This window comes from Mustela lutreola, chromosome 2 (assembly GCF_030435805.1).
Source record: "Mustela lutreola isolate mMusLut2 chromosome 2, mMusLut2.pri, whole genome shotgun sequence".
Classification (NCBI taxonomy): Eukaryota; Metazoa; Chordata; class Mammalia; order Carnivora; family Mustelidae; genus Mustela; species Mustela lutreola.
In genome coordinates this window covers 129403853-129428701 of record NC_081291.1, presented here as the reverse complement: position 1 = coordinate 129428701, position 24849 = coordinate 129403853, and the positions used below count along the sequence as shown (strand labels likewise).

General features: G+C 40.0%; 1 protein-coding gene across 5 annotated transcripts in view; it reads right to left on the bottom strand.

Moving 5' to 3' along the window:
• TNIK (TRAF2 and NCK interacting kinase) overlaps positions 1 to 24849 on the bottom strand; it is a 380511-nt gene that overhangs the window by 277678 nt on the left and 77984 nt on the right. For all 5 annotated transcript variants that reach the window (XM_059163479.1, XM_059163483.1, XM_059163480.1 and 2 more), the window contains exon 2: positions 23848 to 23913. In XM_059163479.1, the coding sequence (XP_059019462.1) occupies positions 23848 to 23913 (66 nt within the window). The remainder of the gene's footprint in view (positions 1 to 23847; positions 23914 to 24849) is intronic.

Here is a 24849-nt window from a genome sequence, read left to right as displayed (position 1 = left end):
CCTTCCTTATTCCTTGTTCTTCACCATGGTCATTCACGCATTCAAAAAATATGCTTTTAGTGTCTGGTAGGTATGGAACATTAATCTAGTTGCTAGCGGCAGAGTACTCATCAAACAGAATCCTTATCCTTAAGTGAGAGGTTAGTGGAAAGAGACTGAAAAGAATGAGTGAATGAGGGAAGGAAGGAAAAAATGAATGAATGAGTGGCAGATGGTAATGAGTCCTACAGGAGGGAAAAAAAGACAAGCGAAGTAAGGAGAAAAAGGAATGGGAGGCCTAGAGGGTGGGGCATTTCTATGAGACGATCAGGGAAGGTCTGTCTAATAAAACGACACTTGAGCAAAGACCTAGAAGAGATGAAGCAGAAAGGGACAAGGTATCTGAAGGACAGAATTCCAGGCAGATGAAATAGTCGGTACAAAGGCACTGTAGTCAGCTCCTGTTTGCACAGTTGATCATTAATTACTCTAAAAGCTTAACAATCTTTGCAGAACTGAACTACTGTAGATAAATACTTACTCTTTTAAGTCCCCAAACATTCATTTTTACCATTTTTGAAGAAAAGTCTTTGAAAATGAGTTACATAACCCTCTACCCTGTTAGAAATATGGTCCGCAGTTAAATGTTCCCTGATGACTCCCATGTGTAAGTATTATCCTTTATTCATGTAGATATTAAACATGTCATCTATGTGCCATATTTTAGTTCCTCTTTACCTATCAAACATCTACTCTTTACCAGGCACCACATTAATTACTGAGAATACTAATACACAAAGCAGAAATCCCTGTCCCCATGGAGCTTCCAGTCTGATGAGGGACAAAGGCCTTATCCAACAAATACATACCACTATCATCTGAGCTTCATGCCCTGAAGGAATGTGTAGGGTCTAGGAGAGCTCACAACAGGGCCTAGAATCTTCTGGAGGATGAAGAAAGGCTTTCTTTTTGTGAGGACATGACATGAAGGAATTCATAAGAACATTCCAAGAAGCCAGAACAGCATGTGCAAAGGCCCTAAGATGTGCAGGAACAAATAGGCTTTGCTGTATTAAAAGAAAGCAATGTGTCAGGATCCCAAAGAGTGAGGGGGAACTGCAATAAAATTGATTTTGGAGAAGGAGTCTATAGTCACATTACACTGGGCCTTGTTGGCTAAGTTTTGTCTTGATCAAAAGGAAAACCATTTGAAAGGTTTGGGGCAGGAGAAACACATGGTCAAATAAGCATTTTTCTACAACCTCACTGGCTGCAGTGGGAAGGAGGGGCTTTAGGGATACTATCAGGGATCAATCCACTGTGCTCGGCAGGCAAAGAGAGATAGCCATTGCCTACACAAGGAGAATGGCAGTAGAGATGGGTAACAGAAGAGGGATGCAAGAAGCATTAAGGAAGGAGAGTCAGCCAAACTTGGTTCTGGATTTAAATTCAGGAGATTAAGATGGGTCATGGGTGACTCCTACTTGGCTTTTGGATGATGCCCAGCATTCTTTTGTTCATTTATTAGGAGAAGGAGAAGAAGGATGGAGAAGGAAGGGAGGAGGAAGAGGAGGAGGAGGAAGGGGAGGAAGAGGAGGAGGGGGAGGAGGAGAAACAAGCTATCCTAGCTCAGGCACCAAAACTCACAGAGCACAGTATCTCTCATCTCTTTGGCAGCCAGGCAGGTCCTAAGTTAGTACCTGGATCCCTGGTATTCAAGTCCCTGGTGCCTTGGCTGGAAAGGGTCTATCACAAAAAAATTAAAAAGAGAAGCCCGCAGTCTACATTAGACTGGGGCTAAATGAGCTACTGATCCAAGTGACTTCTGCTCCAACTCCATTATTGTGACACTTAGCTGGGTCACACCTACAAAGAAATCAGCAAACTGGGTGACTCATTAGGATTTTCTTTTCAAGAGAGCACCTAAATAAAGGGCCTCTCATTTAGCATACAATACCAAGAAGTCATCCAAGCTCCAGCAGGAGCAATTTGGAGAACCTCAAGTGTGGCATTTCGGCTTGAGAGGGGAAGTTAGAAATCAGAGAACTGATCTCACAAACAAAAAGCTTTTATAATAGCCTGTCCTGGATAAGGCAGTAATGAGAGGACTAAGAGAACAGCCGTCCTCCTCTTAATGCCAAGGAAACCTAAGGAAGTGACTTCTTAAAAAGGAGCAGGTGAAAAGAAGAATTTTAGTGTCATCAGGAGTGACTGCTCTTCCTCTTCACTAGAAATAGCTGAAAGACTCTAACTCACTCATGGGGCCCTGAGAAAGGAGGTGCTTGTAAATGAGCTTGAAGCCAAATGGTGCTGTAGAGACTCTTCTAGGCTCTTCTAAGAATCCTGATGGACTTTTTTCACCCGAAGATCATCTGTTCATAGTCACAAAAGGTTAGGATGCCTGTAGTTTATTCATTTTGTATGCGAATCCTTTCCTTGATCTTATGTTATTTAAAGAAAAAAGAAAAAGAAAAAGGAAAAAGTCTTTTTAATCCTTAAATGCCTTATGCTTGTGCTTTCAAACCAGAGAATGTGTTCTATGTCACCTTATGCCAAGTAGGGGCAGGAAATGACAGATTTTTTTTTTTAAGTCTACCTTTCTGTAGCAATTAAGTTCTTTTTTTTTTTTTTTTTTTTTTAAGATTTACTTATTTATTTGAGAGAAAAAGGGAGAGAGAGTATGCGCACAGGCACAAGTGGGGGAAAGGAGCAGAGGGAGAGGGAGAGGGAGAGAGTCCCAAGCAGACTTCCCACTGAGCGAGGAACCTGAGAAGGGAGGGACTTCATCTCAGGACCTTGAAATCACCACCTAAGCCAAAATCAAAGATTCTGACATTTAACCAACTAAGCCATCCAGGTGCCCCAAGTTCAAATAATTTTAAAATGAAGCAACAATGACTTCCACAGTGTAAAAGGCAAACTCCAACTGAACTTTTTAGGATAAAGCACAAGGTTTCAAATACATTTCATTCTTGTGATTTCCTCGCTACCACCTTGAACAAAGCCCCCAGACTTCTCATGAGGATGGGCAGGTACAGGCCGACCCCTACATTAGGCATGGTGGACACAGTGCCTAGGGTCCCACAGGTGCTTTTCAGAGCTGTCAATAATGTCATGTTAATTTTTATAAGAAGAAAACAATTAACTCTTAGGTAGAAAAAAATGTTTTAATACATAATATTAATGTAATTGTCTTGAGGCCAAAGTAGTTGCAAAATCTAATTGTAAAATGTTTTTATGGACTCGGGTAATCAGAAAGGCAAAAATGCCTAGGACCCACAGGAGTCCCACTGTGGCCCTGGGTCCCTCCTAAGGTAAACCCCAGGATGAAAGTGACAGTTGATGTAGGAAAGATGTTCAGGTTCAGCCAAGAAAGATTTCTTGAGATGTCTTTGGTGCAAAAAGGTGGCTTTACTGAAGTACAGGGACAGGACCCGGGGGTGGAAAGAGCTGCACCGAGGTCATATTATATACTTTCAAGTTGGGCAGGGGTTAGGGATAGTGAAAGTCTCTAAGGAATTTTGAAAGCAAGGTTTCCAGGACCTTGACAGGGCTAGCTATTGTTAGGAAAAGGTCATTTATTATTGTCCAATAAAATCTTAGTCATGAGACCCTTCCAATGTATATCACTGGGTCATATGCTTGGGGGATGATTGCCAACATGCATCTCGGGGGACAGAGATAAAGAAAGTTTCCAAAGGAATTTTTATATGTGACAGTAGAGTTACGGGATCCTGGAGGTCAGTTAAGATGGACTTTTGCCCTTAGCAAAGTATTAACATCGAGGCAGCCGAGTTCCTAGAGGAATGTCACCCTGCCTTGTTTCAAGGACTTGTCAGTGGGCTGTAGGTAGTAAGGAAATTTAATTTTTCTTTTTGCCTTTGTTTCCCACACAACAATGGTATGCGTTCAAGTATGGTGATCCAAATATTACCGTGATTTGGTGGGACAGTGGCAAGCATTTTTAATTTGGAAAGTATGTACTATGTTTTAAAGAGTGGCTAAAAATGGTGGGTTTCCTACTGATGGTAGCAATAAAGTTTCCTTTTTGGGAAGTTAGAATTTTTGAATACTGGTCTGATTGCTTACTTCCATTTTTAAATCATATATCTTAATGTTTTTCAGAATTAGTGGGTCTAACTGTTAAGAGAGGAAGAACTATGTATTGGTTGGGACAGAGATGTCTCACTAGCCCATGAAATGATTCTACCTAGCTCTTGCTTTATACAGATGGAGGCAGATAATTGATAAAGATTCCCCACAAGAATGAGATGTTCACATAAAAATGAGGTCAGCAGGTCCAGTCCTCCCAGCCAGGATAATTTCACAAGGGTGAAAGGCAGCCCTGGGGCATAAACTAATCACCCCGGGGGATGCAGGAAGCGGAGTCCTGATTCCCAAGAGGCAGTATCACACAATTAGATTGTTTACCCTTACTCAACACAAATCTGACACATTTTCCAAAAACCGCCTGCTGGGATCCTGTCAAAATGGATGATGGAAAGTCAGAATAATTTTCTGGCCCAGAATGCCTAGTATTCCAATAATCCATTCCATTTCAGTCCTGTTTTGGATGTAGAGAAGGATATTTTCCTCAGTAATATCTGAAATCAATCAATCAATCAATCCATTCTTGCACGCTTTAGCTCCCGCCTGCCCTCGCCTCCCCTCCAAGCTTAGATTCACTGTTGAATCAGAATCAGAAGAAGCCAGAGGCATCCAGGACCTTCTAAAAGTAGCATCCTAAGGCCTCTTCTTTTTCTTGAACATCAGAGAGTTGTTAACTCAGAGAGAAGGAACTTATCTACTCCCAAAGCAAGAAGGACTTACGTTATTTCTAATGGCCAATGAAATTTTTCCCAGGTTGCTAGAAGAGAGCTGCCCAAAGAAAAATATTTTATATATTTTTTCATAAACATTTGGACTACAAAATAAATAAGACACAGAATTCAACATTGTTACAAACTTTTAAAAAAGATTTTGTTTATTTATTTGAGAAAGAGTGAGAGAGCAAGAGAAGTGGGGAGGGAGAAAAGGTAGAGGAAGAAGCAGACTCCTCAGTGAGTGGGGGGGTCTGATGTGGGGCTCTATCCCAGGACCCCAGGATCATGACCTGAGTCAAAGGCAAACGCTCCCCAGGTGTCCCCATTAGAAACATTTTTTAAAGGGTAAATAAAATTCTCAAGTGGTTCATTCATCCCTGCCAATATTTGCTATACCATCATCCTCACCTAGCATTTGCATAAAATATTGTCATTGGTAATAAGCAGAATTAGGATTTGATCTTGTGTCTGCTTAGGCTTAAACTGCTCTTACCCCCTATATTAGAACAGTTCCTTGAACAAAGCTGGTAGTTAATATATAATTTTGAATCTGAATCTAGATTAGGAAGTGGGCTGCTTGATCCAGGATTCTGAGGTATTTTCTGGACATACTTTACAGCTAATCTCAATTCCCAGCATGAAAACATTTGTTAAAAACCTCTGATAGGATTCGAGGATGGCATCTGATAATGCCCTAACTCAAATATTCTTTCAGATTAATTTTACTCCTTATTGAAATCCAATTAGGATGAGAAACATTTACTATTACAACTAAATAAGCAAAAAGAAGTAAGAGATTTCCATCAGGAAGATTAAAGTTCTGTTGCTTTAAAGAAAGGAATGACCAAAGAAACTCACGTCATTTAACTGGATTCCAGATCAGAGGATACTGTATATATACAAAACTAGCTAATTTGGTTTGGGGGGGTTTTTTGAGTACTCATTGCATTCTTGAAACTCTTCTAAATGCATTTTTCGCATTATCTCACGTAATCCTTCTATTATTACTATTCCTATTTTTCAGCAGAGTAAACCATGGTGGAGAGAAGTGAAGCAATTAACTCCAGTAAGTGACAGAGCCAAGATTCTGGACCCAATGGGTCTAATGGGAAAGCCTATGCACTTAACCACTTTGCTCTGTTGCTTCCTATAATAATAACTACAACTTACTGGACACTTCAACGTGTCCCAAATATCCTTTACACACAGTATCTCATTTACTATTCCCAGCAACCATAGGCTTGTATGTACAAGCATGTATATGAATGCATGCAGATATAGAAATAGGCTTGTGTGAATAACCCCATCTTTTATCCCATCACTGTAAATCATCTGACCAATCTTTCAACCCTTGAAAGTGATCTTAGAACCTCTATGATTAATCACATGAAGAACTCATACAAAAATTGCATAATGTATCATCCTTCTCAAATTCCCTTCAGGTGTTTTAAGTGACTCTTCATTGCAAGATTTTAAGTTGAACAGAATTCGTGTACTTTCATGTTCTTGTTCTGTTTTGTTTTGTTTTAATTTTAATGTGAACTATAACAGCACCAAAGGAAGTTACGCAATATCTTAAAGGAGAGAGTTTTAAGGCTATCAGAGTTTTAGGACTATCACTGAACTTATAAAAGTTCAGAAGAAAGTCTCCAATGCATAGTGGCAGCCAAATGCTTCAAGTCTGTAAGTATGTTCCACTAAGTATTATCAGACTCCATCATGTGACTTGGTTATCGTCAGAGCTAAGAAGATCTGCCTTCTCCTCTTCACTTACTCAAGTGTGTGATTTATCTCTGTGGGGTGTGACAAGCCAAACACCACTGGGCATCAAAGCCTTGCCCTTGTCCTCTCACTTCCCAGAAAAATAGTTCAACATGGAAGTTAAATAGTCTGTTCAAGGCACCAGCCCACCCTGAATCAGGTCTTACACCTTCTCTTTAATCAGGAAAGGTGATCACTTGATCACCTAATCAAGAGATTGCTAGTTCTCAGGGCCAATGAAGTGGCCTAAGTTCATGTTTCCCAAATTTAAATGTGCATATAAGTCACCTGGAGAATTTTGTTAAAAGGGGGGTTCTGATTCAATAGGTCTGGGAGGGCCTGAGAGTCTGCATTTCTAACTCTGCCAGGTGGTGACCACTGTACTACTGGACAGCAGGCCACACTTGGAAGAGCAAGGCTCTAGTTAATAGGCAAAGCAAATAGGTCTGTGTTTCTCTTTTTGGGGGCTTCATCTTGGGTTCAAATCCAGAGGGATCTAAAAAACCTTCCATTATCTTCAGTGTGGCATTAAAACTCTGGACAACTCTTAGAAATATCTATTCACTTTTTTAGACTTCAGACTCTTCAAGATTTTCTCACTCCAGGTAGGATGGAGACCGTTACCCCAGACATGAAGTTAAAGGCATCCCTTCTGTCACTTAGCCGTGAGTCCTCTTACATCCATTTATCCAAAGAGTGAGCAACTAATGACTTCGAAATGGTGACTCTGTGACACAGATGTGCTTAATACTCAGCATCTCTAACTCAGACTACTTTGGATGCAAGGGTTGGTACCACTATGTAAATAAGGGACAATTTTACTGTATAGCTTAATGAACCAAGTACATGCAGCACAGATTCTTTGGAGAAAATGCTTTAACACTAAAGAACAACTTGTGGTTAGCATATCAATAGGAATAAATAAACAGTAGATTTAAGATACCTGAGGGTACTTAAGGACAGAGGTTTTTCAACAAACTTCTTAAACTTCTGTTTATACCCCTGAACTACTTGGTCAATTCTTCTTAGACACTTTAAAAGGTCAAGTTCAGCCTAGGTCTCCCTCTGAAAACTAATAAGGTTTTAACATACTCAGAAATGCAGAAGTGGTGTCAAGGTTACTTGAGTGACCCAACCAAAGAAACTTCTAGAATAGCAACATATTTTGGCTAGGTTTCTACCTATCCTCTTAAGTGTGATATTTTAAAGAACATTTATTTCAACATACTGGCAGAATTAGTAGGTCACTTGCAAGAAGCAGGATAACTCTTTAACCATTTTTAACCAGTCAGAGAGGAGCCATAAAGCATGTAGACAATGCTAAAGGAAAAATAGCTTGTCAGTGTGGTTTCTCCACTTTGAAAAGGGACCCTAGGAAGTAGAGACAGTAGTTCTCCATTAAACCAGAAATGTTAAATGTTCAGATCACTGAACACTTGAGTTAAACAGCAGCCCCACCAGGGCACCTGGGTGGCTCAGTGGGTTAAAGCCTCTGCCTTCGGCTCAGGTCATGATCCTAGGGTCCTGGGATCGAGCCCCGCATCGGGCTGTCTGCTCCTCGGAGAGCCTGCTTCCTCCTCTCTCTCTCTCTACCTGCCTCTCTGCCTACTTGTGATCTCTGTCTGTCAAATAAATAAAAATCTTTAAAAAAAAAAAAAAAAAAACAGCAGCCCCGCCATGTTTTCCTTCTTCCAATGAATTTTATCTGCTTACATCTCTGACGTTGAAAGTCTTGTAGACAACTCACCACTGCTAGATTGCACCCGTTACTGTCCATGTGACCTAGGGCAAGTCAAACTTCCTAAGGATTCTTCATCTATGGAGCAGAGATAATAAGTAGTAAATATCTATCTTCCTCATGACGTAGCAGAATGGAGCCTTTCCTAAAATAGGCAGAAGTACTATTCATATATTCTATACATACGAGCTTGCACACCAATACTGCTTCTACTGTTGGAAGAATGGGGTTCAGTCTGTGAGCTTTAAAAAGACACATGAACCACAAGAATACACAAGAACTCCCACCTAAACTCCTTATTAAATCAATGAAACTCCTGAGCACAGAGAGGATCAGGGATAAAAAATAAGAAGAGATTGTTCCTTCACAAACTGTGGGAAGAATTCTGAATGCTGCTTAACTTCTAAGGTTCCAGTCTAGAATGATGGTAGCATGTCACCTCAGTGTGACCTTCTAGAGCACACAAGCCCACAAGGCTGTTTCACCTTAAGTCAGTTCTTAGGTTTAGGTGTTTCTTTGTGATGTCCAGTCCTTCATCTGAGCCAAGTTGGTATTTGTTATTTCTTATGACTTTTACCTAGAGGATCTTTGTAAATAACCACTACCCTCCAAATGACATACACAAAAGTGTATGTCATTATTCTAACAAAATCAGCTTTTTGGGCCACATTTATATCAGAGGGTGACACTGCACCAACAGGAAAAGAAATGTCCTCAACTGCTACTTCTTCTTAGGGAAAGATCTAATTTGAAGAATGCGCAAACGCAGTCAACATGAACACCAAATGGAAACATATATCCTTCTATATATACTCTTCTTTTTTTTTTAAACTAATATTCAGCACTACACATGTAATTGCTCCTACTTGAACCCAATACACTGGCTGTAAAGAAGGGATTTTTCTCCCCCATGTTTACTTTGGAAATAGGCACAAGCCATAGAGAAGTTAGTTGACCTCACATGCCCACAAACTCACAGCACCTCAGCTGATCAGCTCTCTGAGCTGTGTTCCTTGAGGAAATCTAGAAAGAAATCCTCTCAGCTGTAACCAGGACCTCAGAGAGCTGAGAGGGCAGCTCCAGCAGAGCTTTGTGAACTAAGACTACAGGGTTAGGCTTGTGTGTGTCCAGTCCTTCCTGAGAAGCAAGATCCTGAGTAAGACAGTGAAACCTCACTCAGCAGTAGGTATCATAATCCCAGCTAATCTCCAGAATTCCTTGTTAGAATTACAACATAATGACCACAGACTTGGAAATGCAAAGATGTTCCTTAGAAGAAGATTATTTGCAAATCAGAATATCCATGAAGGGGTTAATAACCAAAATATATAAAAAACTCCTACAACTCAATAACACCAAAAAAATCCAATTAAAAAATAAAGGCAGAGGATCTGAATAGACGTTTTCCAAAGAAAACAGACAGATGCTCACAGACACATGAAAAGAAGTTCAACATCCCTAATCATCAGGAAGATGCAAATCAAAACCACAATGAGATATCACCTTATACCTGTCCAAATGGCTGGGATCAAAAAGACAAGAAATAACAAGTGTTGACAAGGATGAGAAGAAAAGGAATCTCTCGTGCCCTGTTAGTGGGAGTGTAAATTGGTGCAGCCACCATGGAAAACAGTGTAAAGTTCCTTAAAAAATGAAAAATACAGCTCTCATATGATCTGGCAATTCCACTACTGGGTATCTATCCAAAGAAAACAAAAACACTAACTAACTGGAAAAGTTATGTGCACACCTACTTTCATTACAGCATTATTTATAATAGCCAAGGTATGGAAGCAACCTGTGTCCATTGGTGGATGAATGGATATGCCATGTATAGAAATGCTGAGTCACTGTTGTACATCTGAGACTAATAGAATGTTGTATGTCAGCTATAAATAATAAATAAATAATAAATTTGAAAATAAAATTAAAAAAGAAATATGTGAAAAAAAATTAGTTAACTTAAAAAAACAGAGATGCTCCCTAGAGACAACTGCACAAAATAAGGAGTACCTTCAACACTGAGATGCAGATGACAGAATGCTGGGGCATGAGTGGGGTGGGATGGGAAACCTGTTTACTTTTAGGTATTAACGAATACATAGATTTGAACAAGAACTTAACGCTACGAGGGGCACCTGGGTGGCTCAGTGGGTTAAGCCTCTCCCTTCAGCTCAGGTCATGATCTCAGGGTCCTGGGATCCAGCCACGCATCGGGCTCTCTGCTCAGCGGGGAGACTGCTTCCCCCTCTGTCTCTGCCTGCTTCTCTGTCTACCTGTGATCTCTCTCTCTCTCTCTGTCAAATAAATAAATAAAATCTTAAAAAAAAAAAAAAGAACTAATGTTACAAAGCACAGTATTCAAGCCAAATATCAAAGAACACACTTAACCATGGTGTTACTCATCAACTCAACCAGAAATTCATAAATTTCTTGTGCTTCTGGACTGAAAGTCAATAGTCAACGCAAAGCTTTTGGTTTTGGGTTTCGCTGGTAGGCCATTTTCTTGTTTCTATTTTGTGCTTTCTCCCCATCCCTTATCAATACTGGTTTCTTGACCACGTCTTAAATTTATAACATAATTAACTCAGATGATTAACTGTTGGCATTAGTCTTGTTCAACCAAGTCTTGTCCTGAGCAACAGATAAACTGGAGACCCAAGGAAGAAGGCATCCATAGCTTCTCCTCTGTCAGGGGCTCACCTCACCCCATCTCCCTGTCTCTCAGCAGACCTGTAAAGCCAGGCTTAGCTGGAGGGCTGGGCGCCAGGCATCCCCCCCTGTGAGCCCTCACAGGGGCATATTCATATACAAAGGAGAGCAGTGTGGGTGATTAGCTTCCATGATGTGTTTCTTCAGGGACTGAAAGGTTTTCAAACTTCTGAAGGATCTCTCAAAGTGCTTAAGTGGGTACAAAATGGTAGGACAAAATGTACTGAACATTTAGGTAACAAAACATTCCTCTTCAGCTAAAATCACCAGAAGGGTTAGCTAAGGGAAATCAGGATTATGCTTCATTTGAAACTCCTTTTACCAGAATCTATGATCGGGACGGGGAGAGACCTGGCTGGGCTCAGTGGGAAGACCCTGCGACTCTTGATCTCGGGATTTTTGAGTTTGAGCCCTATGCTGGTGGTAGAGATGCAAATAAATAAATAAATAAATAAGCGCATAAACAACCTTATAGAAAGAGAATCTGCAACCAAGTTTGACTCCATTCAAAGGAAAGGACACAGTGCCTGTGTTTTCACTAGCCTTCACTGTTTTGACACACAGTAAGAGAAAGAAAGAGATCGATGTGGGTAAAACTTGCCACTAGATCACCTGATGATAATAGCTTTTAGAGGCACTGCTAGTCTTCTTGGGTCACAGGTGCTACATATCTACGACATGCTACATATCTACGACATCTACGAGGAAAAAAAGAGGGATACTGTGAATACTGTGGTCCTTAATGGGAACAGAAATGGAGAATTTTTACACAGGTGTTCCCAACTTGCATTCATGATAAATCATCCAGTAAACAATTTGCATCCTCATAATGTAACCAGGTCACTCTCAGAAGTTCTGTCCTGAGCAATGGATAAACCAGAAATTCTTTCCAATCATCTACTATCTCCTTGTTCCTTGAAGCCAGCCCCCAACCCCTAACACACAAACCTAGGTTCCCTCCGCTCCAAGAGGGGAAAATATAATAGCAAAGAGTAAGCATTTTGTCACAGTGCCATGCCAGGTTACAGCTACCTGGCTTTCCCTCTGCTTAGGATAGAGGAAAGTACGGATTACGCACCTGGCAAATATTTGCATGGTCTCCAGAGCAGTTAGATTCATCCATTTGCTCACAAAAGTACATAACTACAGCTGAGAGAATAAATCAATTCAATTCAACAAACATTTATCAAGCTCCAGTCTGATTGCAGCCTTTTGCCAAAAGGGGGGAAACAAAACAAAACACACCTGGTTATTGGAGCTGATTTTTTAAGAAGTCTAGAAACACACTGGTCTCCCCCTCTCCCACCAAAAACAAATCATGAGAAAAGAAACAACCAATTCCCTCAAATGATCAGCACAGCAGCTTTTCTTTTTGTAAAATGTAACAAGCACAAAACCTGCCAAAGCCTTTTTGTAGATGGAAAAGAATTCCCTTCTTATTATCTTCCTGGGAAAATAGCAAATTTGTTTGTTGTATTAAAAAACAGTGTCTCCACTTGCTAACAAATCAGTGATTAATTACCCAGCCATTGAGCCCACGTCAGTATTTTGGATAGAAAGATTAGAAGAACTACATATTGAAATAAGTCACGACATCATTGCTTTAGGTTATAAATTCCGACGTCTCAGGGATCTACTTAAGATGAATTCTAAATATGCAGTGCAAAGGGAGGGCAAAACCAATCCCCGCCAAACATTTAAAGAGATTCAGGCTACTTGACCACAAGTCAGGCTCTGTCGCCTACTTGATGACATCAGGAAGGTCATGTATAAACTCCGAGACCTCAAGTTCTCCATCTTTAAAACAGGGATAGCCATACCTCTTCGATCGCATTGGTGGGGGAAGTGTAAATGTCAAGGGAAATAATAAGTAAGAGTCAGGAGAATGGTTACAACCATCAGTGTCGCTGTTTAACTCCACCGTCCCGAAGACAGGGCAGAAGGAAAACCTAAGAAAATTCACATATGTGAGCATATGTACTACTGTATAGCAGCATCTTTACGAGTTCAGATGAACTGTGGCCCCTTTTGTTTTCCCACAGGGGCAGTTTTAGAATCATGTCCATGAAGCTAGTTTTAGAAAGAAAAGAAAGCATTTTTTTTCCCTATCCTATTTTTGTTACACTACATGGAAGGTGGACACTTTTTATTTAAATTATCAGTATTTGTTTAAGCTGCTGTTGGCTATTAAATATTATATAGTTAAGAAAAAACATTATATATTTATACATTATATTATTCTAGAAATAATCCTGGATTCAACACTTGAGATTAAGCAAAAATGAAACATATTCCATTGAGAAAGAGCATTTCAAACTCAGCAGAATAGAGTGGTATGCTCTTTTTTTCTTAACCATTTACCCTGCATTGGCACTAAAGAAAAAGTAAAGTAATGTTCTGGACCTCAAGGAGCTCAGAGGTTAGATTAGAAACAACCAGAACATTACCAAGCTGTGAGGTCAGTGCAGCAAGAAGTCAGCAGGCGTCACAGGGTATAGAGAAGGGGGTCACTGCCTGAGCCAGCAGTTCAGGAAGCAGGGTAGCTAGCACGAATAGAGAGCATGTAGGCTATGCATGAATGCCGAGCAATGAGATAGTACTGAAGAACACAGTAAGACAGGATGGGACAAAGGCAAGGCTGGAAGGAGAGACAGAGATCCCATCATGAGGGACCTGGGAATGGGGGGTGTAGAACCTAAGTGTGGGGCTGCTGTGTGGATTGATGCAGGGAAAGGAGTACCAGGTGAGTGTCGCATTGATGAAGGAATAGTTACATGAAGGAGACCCCAACAGTTCTCTATCCAGAACATTCTACTGTTGAGTGAAATGTGGCACCTCTGATGAAAAAAGAAATTTCCTGGGGGACCTGGGTGGCTCAGTTGGTTAAGTGTCTGCCTTCAGCTAAAGACATGTCCCCAGGGTCCTGGGATCAAGGCCCACGTCAGGTTCCCTCCTCAGCAGGGAGACTGCTTCTCCCTCTCCCTCTGCCCCTGCTTGTGCTCGCGCTCTCTCTCTCTCTCTCTCTCTCTCTGTCAAATAAATAAATAAAATATTTTTTAAAAAAGAAAGAAAGAAAAGAAAAAAGAAATTCTGCTAGAAAAGAAAACAGTTGATACATCTAAAGGCAATAGGGAACTTCATTCATAAAACTGTAATAAATACAAGCACAACCTAGAACATATTTATAGAGAAAACATTAACTGCACTCTTTTAGGATTCATACAAAATGCTTGTACATTTTTTGTTGACCTTGACCTCTACCTCCACCCCAACCTGAGAAGGATCACTTTATTTCAATAAAAACAGGGTAGAAAAATCAAGGACTCAGGTGGCTTTGGCTTCCTAGAACAAGATGCAACCCTCCAGGGGCTGGTGGTCAGTCACCTCTGAGGATAAAGCGGGCTATCTGTAAGTCATCTTGAGGAACGCCAATACACGGATGGACAGATGTGCAGAACCTTTCCAGGCTTACTGGAGAGCCTGAGTTGCAAGAAACCCTCTGGGAAACCATTACCTCTACAATTAAGTTAACCAGGAGTATTGTTTAAAAGAAAGATCAGAGGCTAGAGAGGAGGAAGGGAAGTAGGGAATGAGGAGTTAATTGTCAAAGGGTACGAGTTTCAGTGAGGGACAGTGGAAAGTTCTGGATTTGGCTGGTGCTGATTACAGCTACTCAATAGTACTCCATGGCATTTATATTTTACCACAATAAGTGGAAGCAAAACTGAAAAGGAGCAAGGTTTCCAGTCCATTCAGCTAGGAGCCTCACACTGCCTTCCTAAATGTTAGGCATAAGACCAAAACTCAGTAGCTCAAGGAATACTGTAAAGACAAGCATCACCCAGGGCACTCTAGTGGCCTGCCAAAGACTCTATCCTAGCAGCCAAATTATGTAACCGGGGCAAGTTTTCTAAAGTAATCAAGCAACTTCCCCCTAAAGAAGACTGAGCTCTTCACATCATCTGGCTCATAACTCTTCTGCATAGCCTAGGAAGAGAATATAGTTATTATCCCCATATTCAAATGATAGCTATTTGGTATTTACCAAGAGTTCTCAGTAAGTAAGCCACTCTTCATTTCTCCCTTGTTGTAGACAGGAACAACAACAACATCAAAAAAGACAAGCTGTGTGCCTTGCCTTGGAAAGTAAGCAACAGGACCCAAATCAGAAGCAAAGGTCAGGGCCACAGTACTTGGCAAACGGGTTGCCCTCAGCCTGATTTGGAAGCCCTGGCAATGCTTTGTTCCCCATTCCAAATCCTCACCACCAAGCCAGGTTTCGACTTAGAAAAGAGTATGTATTTGCTTATCAAACAAGAGATAGTTATTTTTGCACATGCAAAATGTCCAATTCGATTTTATAAAATTACATTTGAGGTTAAACCACAGAGATAAGAAATTCAATCTCAGGGCTCCAATTAATTAACTGGTTAATAAGAATTGGTTATTCTTTTCCAAAGGGGTCTCAAATGTTTCCCATGTACAAAATAGAACTGTGCATGACTCTAAATTCTGTGTTTATATTCCTGGCAGAGTTTTATTTTACAGGTTACAAATGTTCCAAAATATGGTGGTTATACATAGGAAGTACTGACTATTTAATTACATGAGACTGCCTTATAATCACCAAGTCATTAAGGGTGTTACAAGATATAAAAACTACAAGTCACCAGGGTGTTGTGCATCCAGTGATTTGGCAACTCACTGATATGAGATGGAATGGAAGCATTTTAAACTGAAACCATCTAAGCACTTCCAATGGAAGGTGGGCACACGCATGCCAAGCTGATAATAGATGCTTATTATAAAGGCTGATGCTGAAAAAATGAATAAGTAAGGTAAACAAAACCCCAAGATGGAGATAAGAGTGTCAGAGACTCCTCCCAAAGGCAAGGACATCAAGAAGTGCCCCTGGATCACCTGAGAAGCAGCACATTAGTCCAGTGGCCGTCAGTTCTGGTTGCACATTAGAAGCAGCTGGGAAGTTCCAGAAACCAACTCTACCCAAACCAGTGAAAACCAAGTCTCTAGAGAAGGGTCCAGGTCTGTCTAGTTTTTCAAAGCTATCCAGATGATTTCTACAAACAGGGAGGGCCGAGAACCACTAGTAGCTACAAGAAAACCCACATCATTCACTGTGGCAAGTTTTGGATGCTCCCCCACTCTGGAGGTCCTGCCACCTAACAGGGAAAACAACCTTTCCATATGGCATGTGACATACACCCGCTCATGAAAGTCTTCCCTCTGCGCTCACATGGCAACCATCTAATTCATTACACTCAACAGATCAGAGCACAAGGTGCCATGGTCTTGAGCCAAGTTAGCTGCAAACAACATGGCGATCTATGAGGATGAAGAGCTCATCAAGACAACACATTTCAAGAGTAAATGAGTCCTCTCACCCCCACCCCCAAAGTTCCAGAGTGCTACAACCAATTTTTTTTCCCCTTAATAATCTATCTTTTCTTTACAAATTACTGGGAAGCTGGGTTGTTTTTTAATCCTAAAAATCAACTCTAGTATCTCATTGGCAATGACATCATCAAATGCCATAAAAGAAGTATTACGAACTGGATTTAATATAAATCATGCAATTCGGAGCCTACATAAATACCAAGAAATCCAAGGTAGAAGGGGAAGCACAAGGCTATATGTGTTTCTGGCTTCATCTTCTGCAAATACCTTTTTCAGGTCATAAATTTTACAAAAATAAGACCACGGAAAGAGCTAGGAAGCTAGGCTCCACTGGCATGTGTGTTTGGGGAGAAGCAGAGGTTGCTGATGCCTACTGTGCTGATATCAGGCACTATGCTGAGGTGATATACCCTACACCTCAGGCTTCTTGACAGCCCTCCACTGCACTATTATGAACAGATGAAGACGTCCAGATAGGGAGAGTGAGTTGGCTGTCCTCACACAACCAGAACCAGGCAGAACCAGACTGGGAATCCAGCTCAGTCTGGCTTCAAAATCCTTTTTACTACACTCCTCTCCAGTTACTAAAATGCTGAATTACACTCCAACACGAGCAAAAGCCAAAACCTCCAGGCTTCTTCCAGATCCACCCCCGCCCCCCATAGTCCACTGGTGTCTCCATTCTGCCTGGGCAGCACTACTGCTCCATACACTACACTCCCACTGTCTCTGCCCACCAATTTTGAGAGTTTTGCTATCTCGTCTTCTTAGAGAAGTGGTTCTAACTGGGGATGATTTTGCTCCCCAGAAAATAGTTGGCAAAGTCAGGAAAAATTTTTGATATCATGATTTTGAAGGGCTACTGATACCTCATGGATAGAGGCTGGGGTGCTGTTAAATATCCTACAATGCCCAGGAGAGCCCCCCACAACAAAGAGTTAGTCCTCCCAAAATGGTAACAGTTCCAATATTGAGAAACCCTGCATTGGAGTGATAATGTGGTTTCACAAACAGTGCTTTAGTTTCTTTGCCTGCAGAATCATGAGGAGTAACTAAGACAGTATCTAGGAATACTTTTAGCATGTAGGAAGCACTCGAAGTCCCAGTGAGATAATCTGATTGCACACTTCTATCCAGTAGGAACCATCTCAGTTGGCTCTATATTCTTCCCACACAACGCACAGGGCTTTTTTCATTGGCACTCAACAACTTTGAAATAATGCATTCTTTGTGTTGGAAATTTTTTATTTAAATAAATAAATAAATAAAGGCCACTATTATCTAAGAAACACAACATTCTCTCCATACCCCTTACCAAAAGAGAAGTGAATAGTGCAATTCATGATTTCTTACAATGGACTATGAAAAGCTACACTGCATCCTGAATATATCAGTCAGCCATCTTCATATCAAGTTTATTGATAAGCTCACTATTAAAATGGCTTATCTTATTTTAACTGAAAGTTAATTAAGAGATCACACTATACAGACTTGAGGAAATCTCATGTAACAGCTTCAGATTCTTCTATCTATACCAAGTCGGTTTGGCCATATTGATTCTTAGGTCTTGAGTTGAATTATTCAGGACAACCTTAAATTGTAATCACAACATGTCAAACAAAAACACCAAAAGTTTAATCTTTCAATGAGTACATCAAAACTGGCTGGCATCATATCTCAGGTCAGAATCTTTATGTTTTTGACTTCTCAACTGATGTAACTTGGGAGTCAGCATGGAAATCCTAAAGTAAATAATTACAAAAAGCATTAGGATTAGCGTTCACTCAAGTGGCACTACAACAGAGTAATCTACAATCATTTTTGCATTTTCTGGAGGCATGGCCCCACAGCCCTAACCCTCAGAATGAACCCATATGCTTAGTGAAAGTGCAGGTTCCTGGACCCCATGGCAGACCTACTGAATCAGAATTTCAGAGATGGATCCCAGCAATCTATACTTTTAATAAGTTCCCAAGTATTTGTTTTGCACACTAGAGTTTAAGAGACCCTGCCAGGAGACTGAAACCCCAGAAAATGGATCTGCCTCATTCTGTAAATGTCCAGCATGGGTCTGGCTTCTAGAGACTATCAACAATTCATTTTACACAAAATCCACAACCACTTTCCAGCATAAAGTGTAAGTAGGGCATTTTGTTAATTAAGTTTGGGCAAATATGCATTTTTGAAGTAAGCAGACTAATATTTTATGGGAAATGCCAAAAAAAAAAAAAAAACCTGGAAATGAATATAAAAAGAATTACCAAGGAGAATAAAGCTCAATTCTGGGCCCCAGAGTCATCAACATCTACTATGTGCCAGACGAGGGATACAATGCTGGTTAGATACCACCACTAGGTCCCTACCCTGATTTTACTTTAGTTATGCATTTAAATTATTTACCACATGCTCAAACAAAGAAGCAGGATGATTTTGGAGAATGGCAATGCCAGGAAGACAATAAAACAAGTTGATGTAATAGAGAAAGTCTATGGCGGGGGAGGAGGCAGAGGTAGTGGCTGTGTGTATTAGACACAAGGATGGAAAGTGGTTTCCTTGAGGAGGTAACATTTGAACTAAGACCTGGAGAAGGAGCCAGTCATGAGAGGGTTGGGGGAAAGTTTTCTAGACAGAGGAAACTATTGCTAAAAAGATCTTGAGTTGAGAACAAACTTCTCATGAAATTAGTATAGGAATTAAATCAGAAATCAGATCACATATACAAAATGTTTTGTAAAATAGAAAACTACTTAAAAGTATAAAGTATTGTTTTTAGGGGCACCTGGGTGGCTCAGTCTGTTAAGTGTCTGACTCTTGATTTCAGCTCAGACCATGATCTTATGGGTCATGGGTACTGCCTAGCATCAGTCTCTGCACTCAGTGGGGAGTCTGCTTGAGGATTCTCTCTCTCTGTGCCCCTCCCTACCACATGCTTGTGCTCGCTCGCTCTCTCTCTCTCTCAAATAAATAAATAAAGCCTTTTTTTAAAGGTATAAAGTATTTATTTTTAGTAATATATTGGACTAGCTCTGGGTAAAGGTTGGAATAATGAAGGGTCTCAGGTCTGTGTCATATGAAGAATTAATCAAGCAGTTCAAGGCTATATTGCCTAAAGAACAGGAGACACAAGTATGTGTTTAGGGGAAGAACAGAGAAGTCTTCAAACATCTGAGGACTACAATCTTGTGGAAGAAGATTTAATTTTATTTTGTTAAAGTAGCTCCAAGGGTATGCAATGAACCTGATATGGTAAATACTTTAGGAAGGCAGAATGTTGGCTCAAAATGATGATGAACATTCAAAGAGAATTGCAGGCAAATGAACTGACATGGAAGTAGTGAGTTCTACATGACGAGAAGTATTCAAGGTTGGGCTGAACAGACATTTGGCAGAGGAATGATTAGATTAGATGCCCTAAAAGGACCTCTGCAACCCTTTGAAAGCACACAGGCTCACTCACTCACATTGCTCCCCACATGTGCACTGCAACACGCAAGGCAGCCTCCTTAGTCCATGCTATACAACCTTTAGGAGGTTTTGAGAAAAACCTGAGCGATAAAGAGGATTCTACCATGTTTCTAATTCACACTGACCCTGGGATCAAGAATGTCTCCATCTCTGTAATAAGCAATGTGCATTTCAAAAAGGGAAACTAAGAAACAGGATAGGGGCCACCTGTGTGGCTCAGTTGGTTAAAGCCTCTGCCTTCAGCTCAGGTTATGATCCCAGGGTCCTGGGATCGAGCCCCACATCAGGCTCTCTGCTCAGCGGGGAGCCTGCTTCCTCCCCTCTCTCTCTCTGCCTACTTGTGATCTCCGTCTGTCAAATAAATAAATGAAATCTTAAAAAAAAAAAAAGAGAAGAGAAAGAAACAGGATAGACTAACATTCGTTTTTGAAATCTGTGGCTAAGATTTAGTGGTGTTTTAGCAGTGAACATTAAACAACTATCTCAACTTATTAAAATAATTACTTTAACAAAAATGTATCTGAATTCCATTAGCTCCCAATATGTGGCATGCCAATGAACAGCCGAAATTGTTAGTAAATAGGCATGTGGCCTTTGGTTGGTATGGTTTTTAATGGGAGCCATGGGCCCAGGAAGATGATTTCCACAATAAAGGTCCTGACAGACAACCAACCACTACTCTATTATTTAGGTACTTGGACCAATAAATAAAGTTAAAAAAAAAAAAAAAACTGAATTGTCACTTAACCACCTGGGACCAAAATGCTAAAGATAAACAAATCTAGCCTTCCAAGGACAGAGAGCCCAAGCCAGACCCAGGATCAAGACTAGAAATAACTTGGAAAAGCTAAACATTACTATGACCTTTATATGAAATATTTGGATTTCCAGATCCAGATGTATGTGGCTCATATTCAAACAGACTGCAGAAAACATTCTCTTAATATCTATAATTTTTGTGCACATTTTTGTTTATTGGATTAAGTAGGTTTCTTAAAAACTACTTATAAATAAAATTATATCATGACTTTCTTAGGACAACTTATGAAAAGAAACTTAAAATGAAATCTTTCTGTAAAATAAAGACAATGTCTATATAATTGTCCCCCAAAAAACTATACTTAATTTTATGAAATTCAGGAACATCAAAAACTGGATTTACAAAAAATTAAAATCAAAGGTTTAATACTTAATATAAAGTGAGAATTTATCACAGAAATTTTTGTGAGTAAGAATCTCTTCTTAGGGCTATAAAATTTCTATTTATGTCTCTAGTATTTTAGAAATACACCTATTTCCTAGAAGGTAATATAACCTATAATGTAAACAATCACTTCATAACTTATTTTTAAGTTCACATGTATTTGATTTTGCTACATTATTTTTAGAGATTTATTATTTATATGGGGGGAGGGGCAGGGGAAGAGATGAAGAGAGAATCTCAAGCAGACTCCCCACTGAACCTGAAGCCAGACAGACACAGAGCTCACATCCAGGACCCTGAGATGATGACCTGAGCCAAAATCAAAAGTCAGACGCTTAATTGATTGAGCCACCCAAGGGCCTCTGATTTTGCTCTTTTTTTAAGCTTAAATCCTTCAGAACTCAGGGTGACAAAAGGACTGGATTAGTGGCTCAGGAAACCCAGGTATCTCTGTTCATAAGCAGATGCCACTTAATATCATCTGAGTTGCCTAGAAATGAACCCCTTGAATGAGCAGGGGTTTTTTAATTCTTCAGATATATCATTACAAGTCCCCCAAAACATTTCTAACTATATTCTCACTTGACTAATGCACAGAAAAGCTGTGATACCACAAAACAATACTTAGAGCTGGTAAAAGAGACCAAATCTTCTGTCCCAGATGCCAGTGTGTTAGCTAAGACCTTTCTTTGCAGTTTCCCTTCAGCTTGAGTGGTGCCAAAGTTTTATATCAACCACTAAAACTCCCTCCCTTCCTTCATTTAACACAGAGCCCTATCTCACCACTGTGAGATCAAGACTTGAGTCATGATCAAGACCTGAGCCAAGATCAAGAGTCAGACACTCAACCAACTGAGCCTCCCAGGTGTCCCAAGAATGGCTTCTTTAGAATAATGTTAGCAACATAGTTGGTAAATATCTTTCCTTTCTAAAAAGACCTAACACCTCTTGACATTTGCTTCCTTTTCTTTTCAGGTGACAAGAAATTAGGGGTAATTATGAATTTTCCAAACATTCTCATCCTTAACTTCATCTCTTTGTCGTCTTCTTTTTCAAGAGTGTGTGTCTACTTCTTGGATTAGTGTACAAAGCTGTGACTTTTTCCCCCAAATGCACATTCTACAGGTGGGAAGCATGGTACAATGGAATGATTCTACGAGAAGGCACCATAAAACCAAGAGCATGCAACAGAGTTGCAACTCCATACTGCGGGCAAATCAGAAGTAATTTTCTACCTAGATCAGAGCTTAATTCATTAGCCCACATTAATTCACAAGTTCAATCCAATTTCTCAAAATGCAATAACACAATCTTCCAGGCTAATTATCTTCATCGACAGTATTTAAAAGCATTTGCTGAGACACATTTCTTTCTTGTGTCAGACAGGATCAACGTCAAGTGAATAGCTTGGGTGGACTACATTCCGTCTAATCGCAAAGGGCTGATATTTTAAGAAACAATGGTTTCTAGCAAGGGAGAACTTTTCCCCTGGGTAGATAATAAAGTGTCCCTCCCAATAAGGAAAGGTTTAAATGTATCTATTTACAATTGTTTTCAGATTCTCAAGAACGTCAATTTTGTGTGTGTGTGTGTGTGTGTGTGTGTGTGTGCTTTTTGACATTCTCTAGAATTGGAAATATTACAATATGGATGGCTATTACAGTAATTTTAACCACTAAGAGAAGTTTGGGGATCAGAGAAAGAACTTCTAAAAACAGAACAAAAAGAGATCATTCATAATGAAAATACCAACCCATCTCATGATGGGTATTTCCCTAGAAATAATCATGAGAAAAGGACTGGTTTGTTTTGAAGCCATTTATTTCAACAGCTCATTTACTAAAACCCCCTGAATTTTAATCCAAAACAGTCCATTTCTGTTTCCTTTTGATAACTGAAAGGGAAATCAACCCACATTTTTAATAGGATTTTATTTACTTATTTGACAGAGAGAAACAGCGAAACAGGGAACACAAGCATAGGGAGTGGGAGAGGGAGAAGCAGATCCCCACTGAGCAGGGAGCCCAATGCAGGACTCCATCCCAGGACCCTGAGTTCATGACCTGAGCCAAAGGCACGCTTAATGAATGAGCCGCCCAGGCGCCCCTCCACACACATTTTTTAAAAAAATTTTTTTTAAGATCCTTTCAGGGGGAAATATCTTTTAAAAGCATTTTTGAGTGAACTCACAAGCAAAATTTAGTAAAAGGACAAAAAAGATATTTCTTATTCCTTGACTCAGGTTTAACTTTTATTTATTGCCTGTCTTCTAAAAGTCATTGCTGCCATTACACCTTTGCTTTGTGAGGTAGCCAGGTTTCTCCTAACACTGTTCACTAAGCTCAGTTTAATTCAGGCCCTGGGCCAATAACAAATCTACTTTTCCAGATGCAACACTTTAATACCTTAAATTTTGAAAGTAAAAGGCATCCTTTCCGCCTTTGAAAACCAATTCTAGCAGTGTTAAAGTAAAGGAAACCAAACACAGAAAGAGCTTCAGATAGGCAGCACTGAAATTCATGTATTGGATGTAAACATTGTAATATACAATGAAGGACAAGGCCCAAATCCCGCCGTTTAGGCAATGGGACTACAGATATATTTTAAAAGATGGAGAGTCAATTAAGAAGCATATTATTTTGTTTTAAATCTGCTGTAAGGCATATATGAGCAAGAAAAGACAGCACTGGTGTTTGGCATTCATGAATCAAAAACCACACAGAAGTCACGTTCAAACTCAATGAACTTACCTTATAAACTTGTCCATATGTTCCATTTCCAACAAGTTCCACTAATTCAAAGATCCCTGCAGGATCCTAAAAGAAAATAAACAAACAAAATTTCAAAACAATATTCCAGACATTGTCTTGAGCAAAAGCAAACATTTAAAATAAGCAAATAAATAACAACTTCAGCTTTGGGAGCGGTCATGTGTTAATTTTACTTGCTATTAAAATTTAAGTCAGCTGCAGATAGGAAACTCGTCAAAATTCACTTTGTTTTCATTTTATATTTCTATGAGATATGTTTAAAGCAGACAAAAGGAGACACGACTTCCACCAAAACAGTAAAAAAGAATGAACACATTTCTCACTACCAAATGGAAATACACTTGCAGGTACATCCGGATAAAATGAAAGACCCATCATCCTGGGAGGGATTCTAATTTTTGAGATCTTTCCCTTTGAAATTTCTGGGCTGTCCATTTTGTTGAACGCAGTTAAGAAAGGGGTGTTTCTATATTGTGGGGGAATCGTGTAAGGCAGTGAACGGTTCCCAAGAGCCCATGCAATCAACACGGCTGCCCACTCCCCCGAATGTCTTCCTTTGGCTTCACCTCACCTCTCTACAACACCAATCCCTGCCACATATGTTCTGTGCCTAGTCTCCGGATCTTGTACTGCCCACAGGAAGCGTCCCTGCAGGATTCTGAATACCAGCTGAATCAGAGATTTATGCACATCGTGACCACCAAGCGGGAGGTCCCTCTAACCCTCAGAGTCCGCTAACTGTTAGGGTGCTCAATAAATGTCCAATAATGGCTGCTATTTATTACTAAATTATTATCTCCCTGAATTGAAAAAAAGTACAAAGCCTGTAAAATTCAAGTCAGAAGCATACACTTAATCTGACCTCTATTGCTACCTCACTGGACAGAAATTGTTTCTTTAAGGGCCTAAATGAGGAATCACAAACTTAAATGTCCACAGAGGTGAATCACGTAACACAAAGAATGAAGGGGGCAGCTGGGG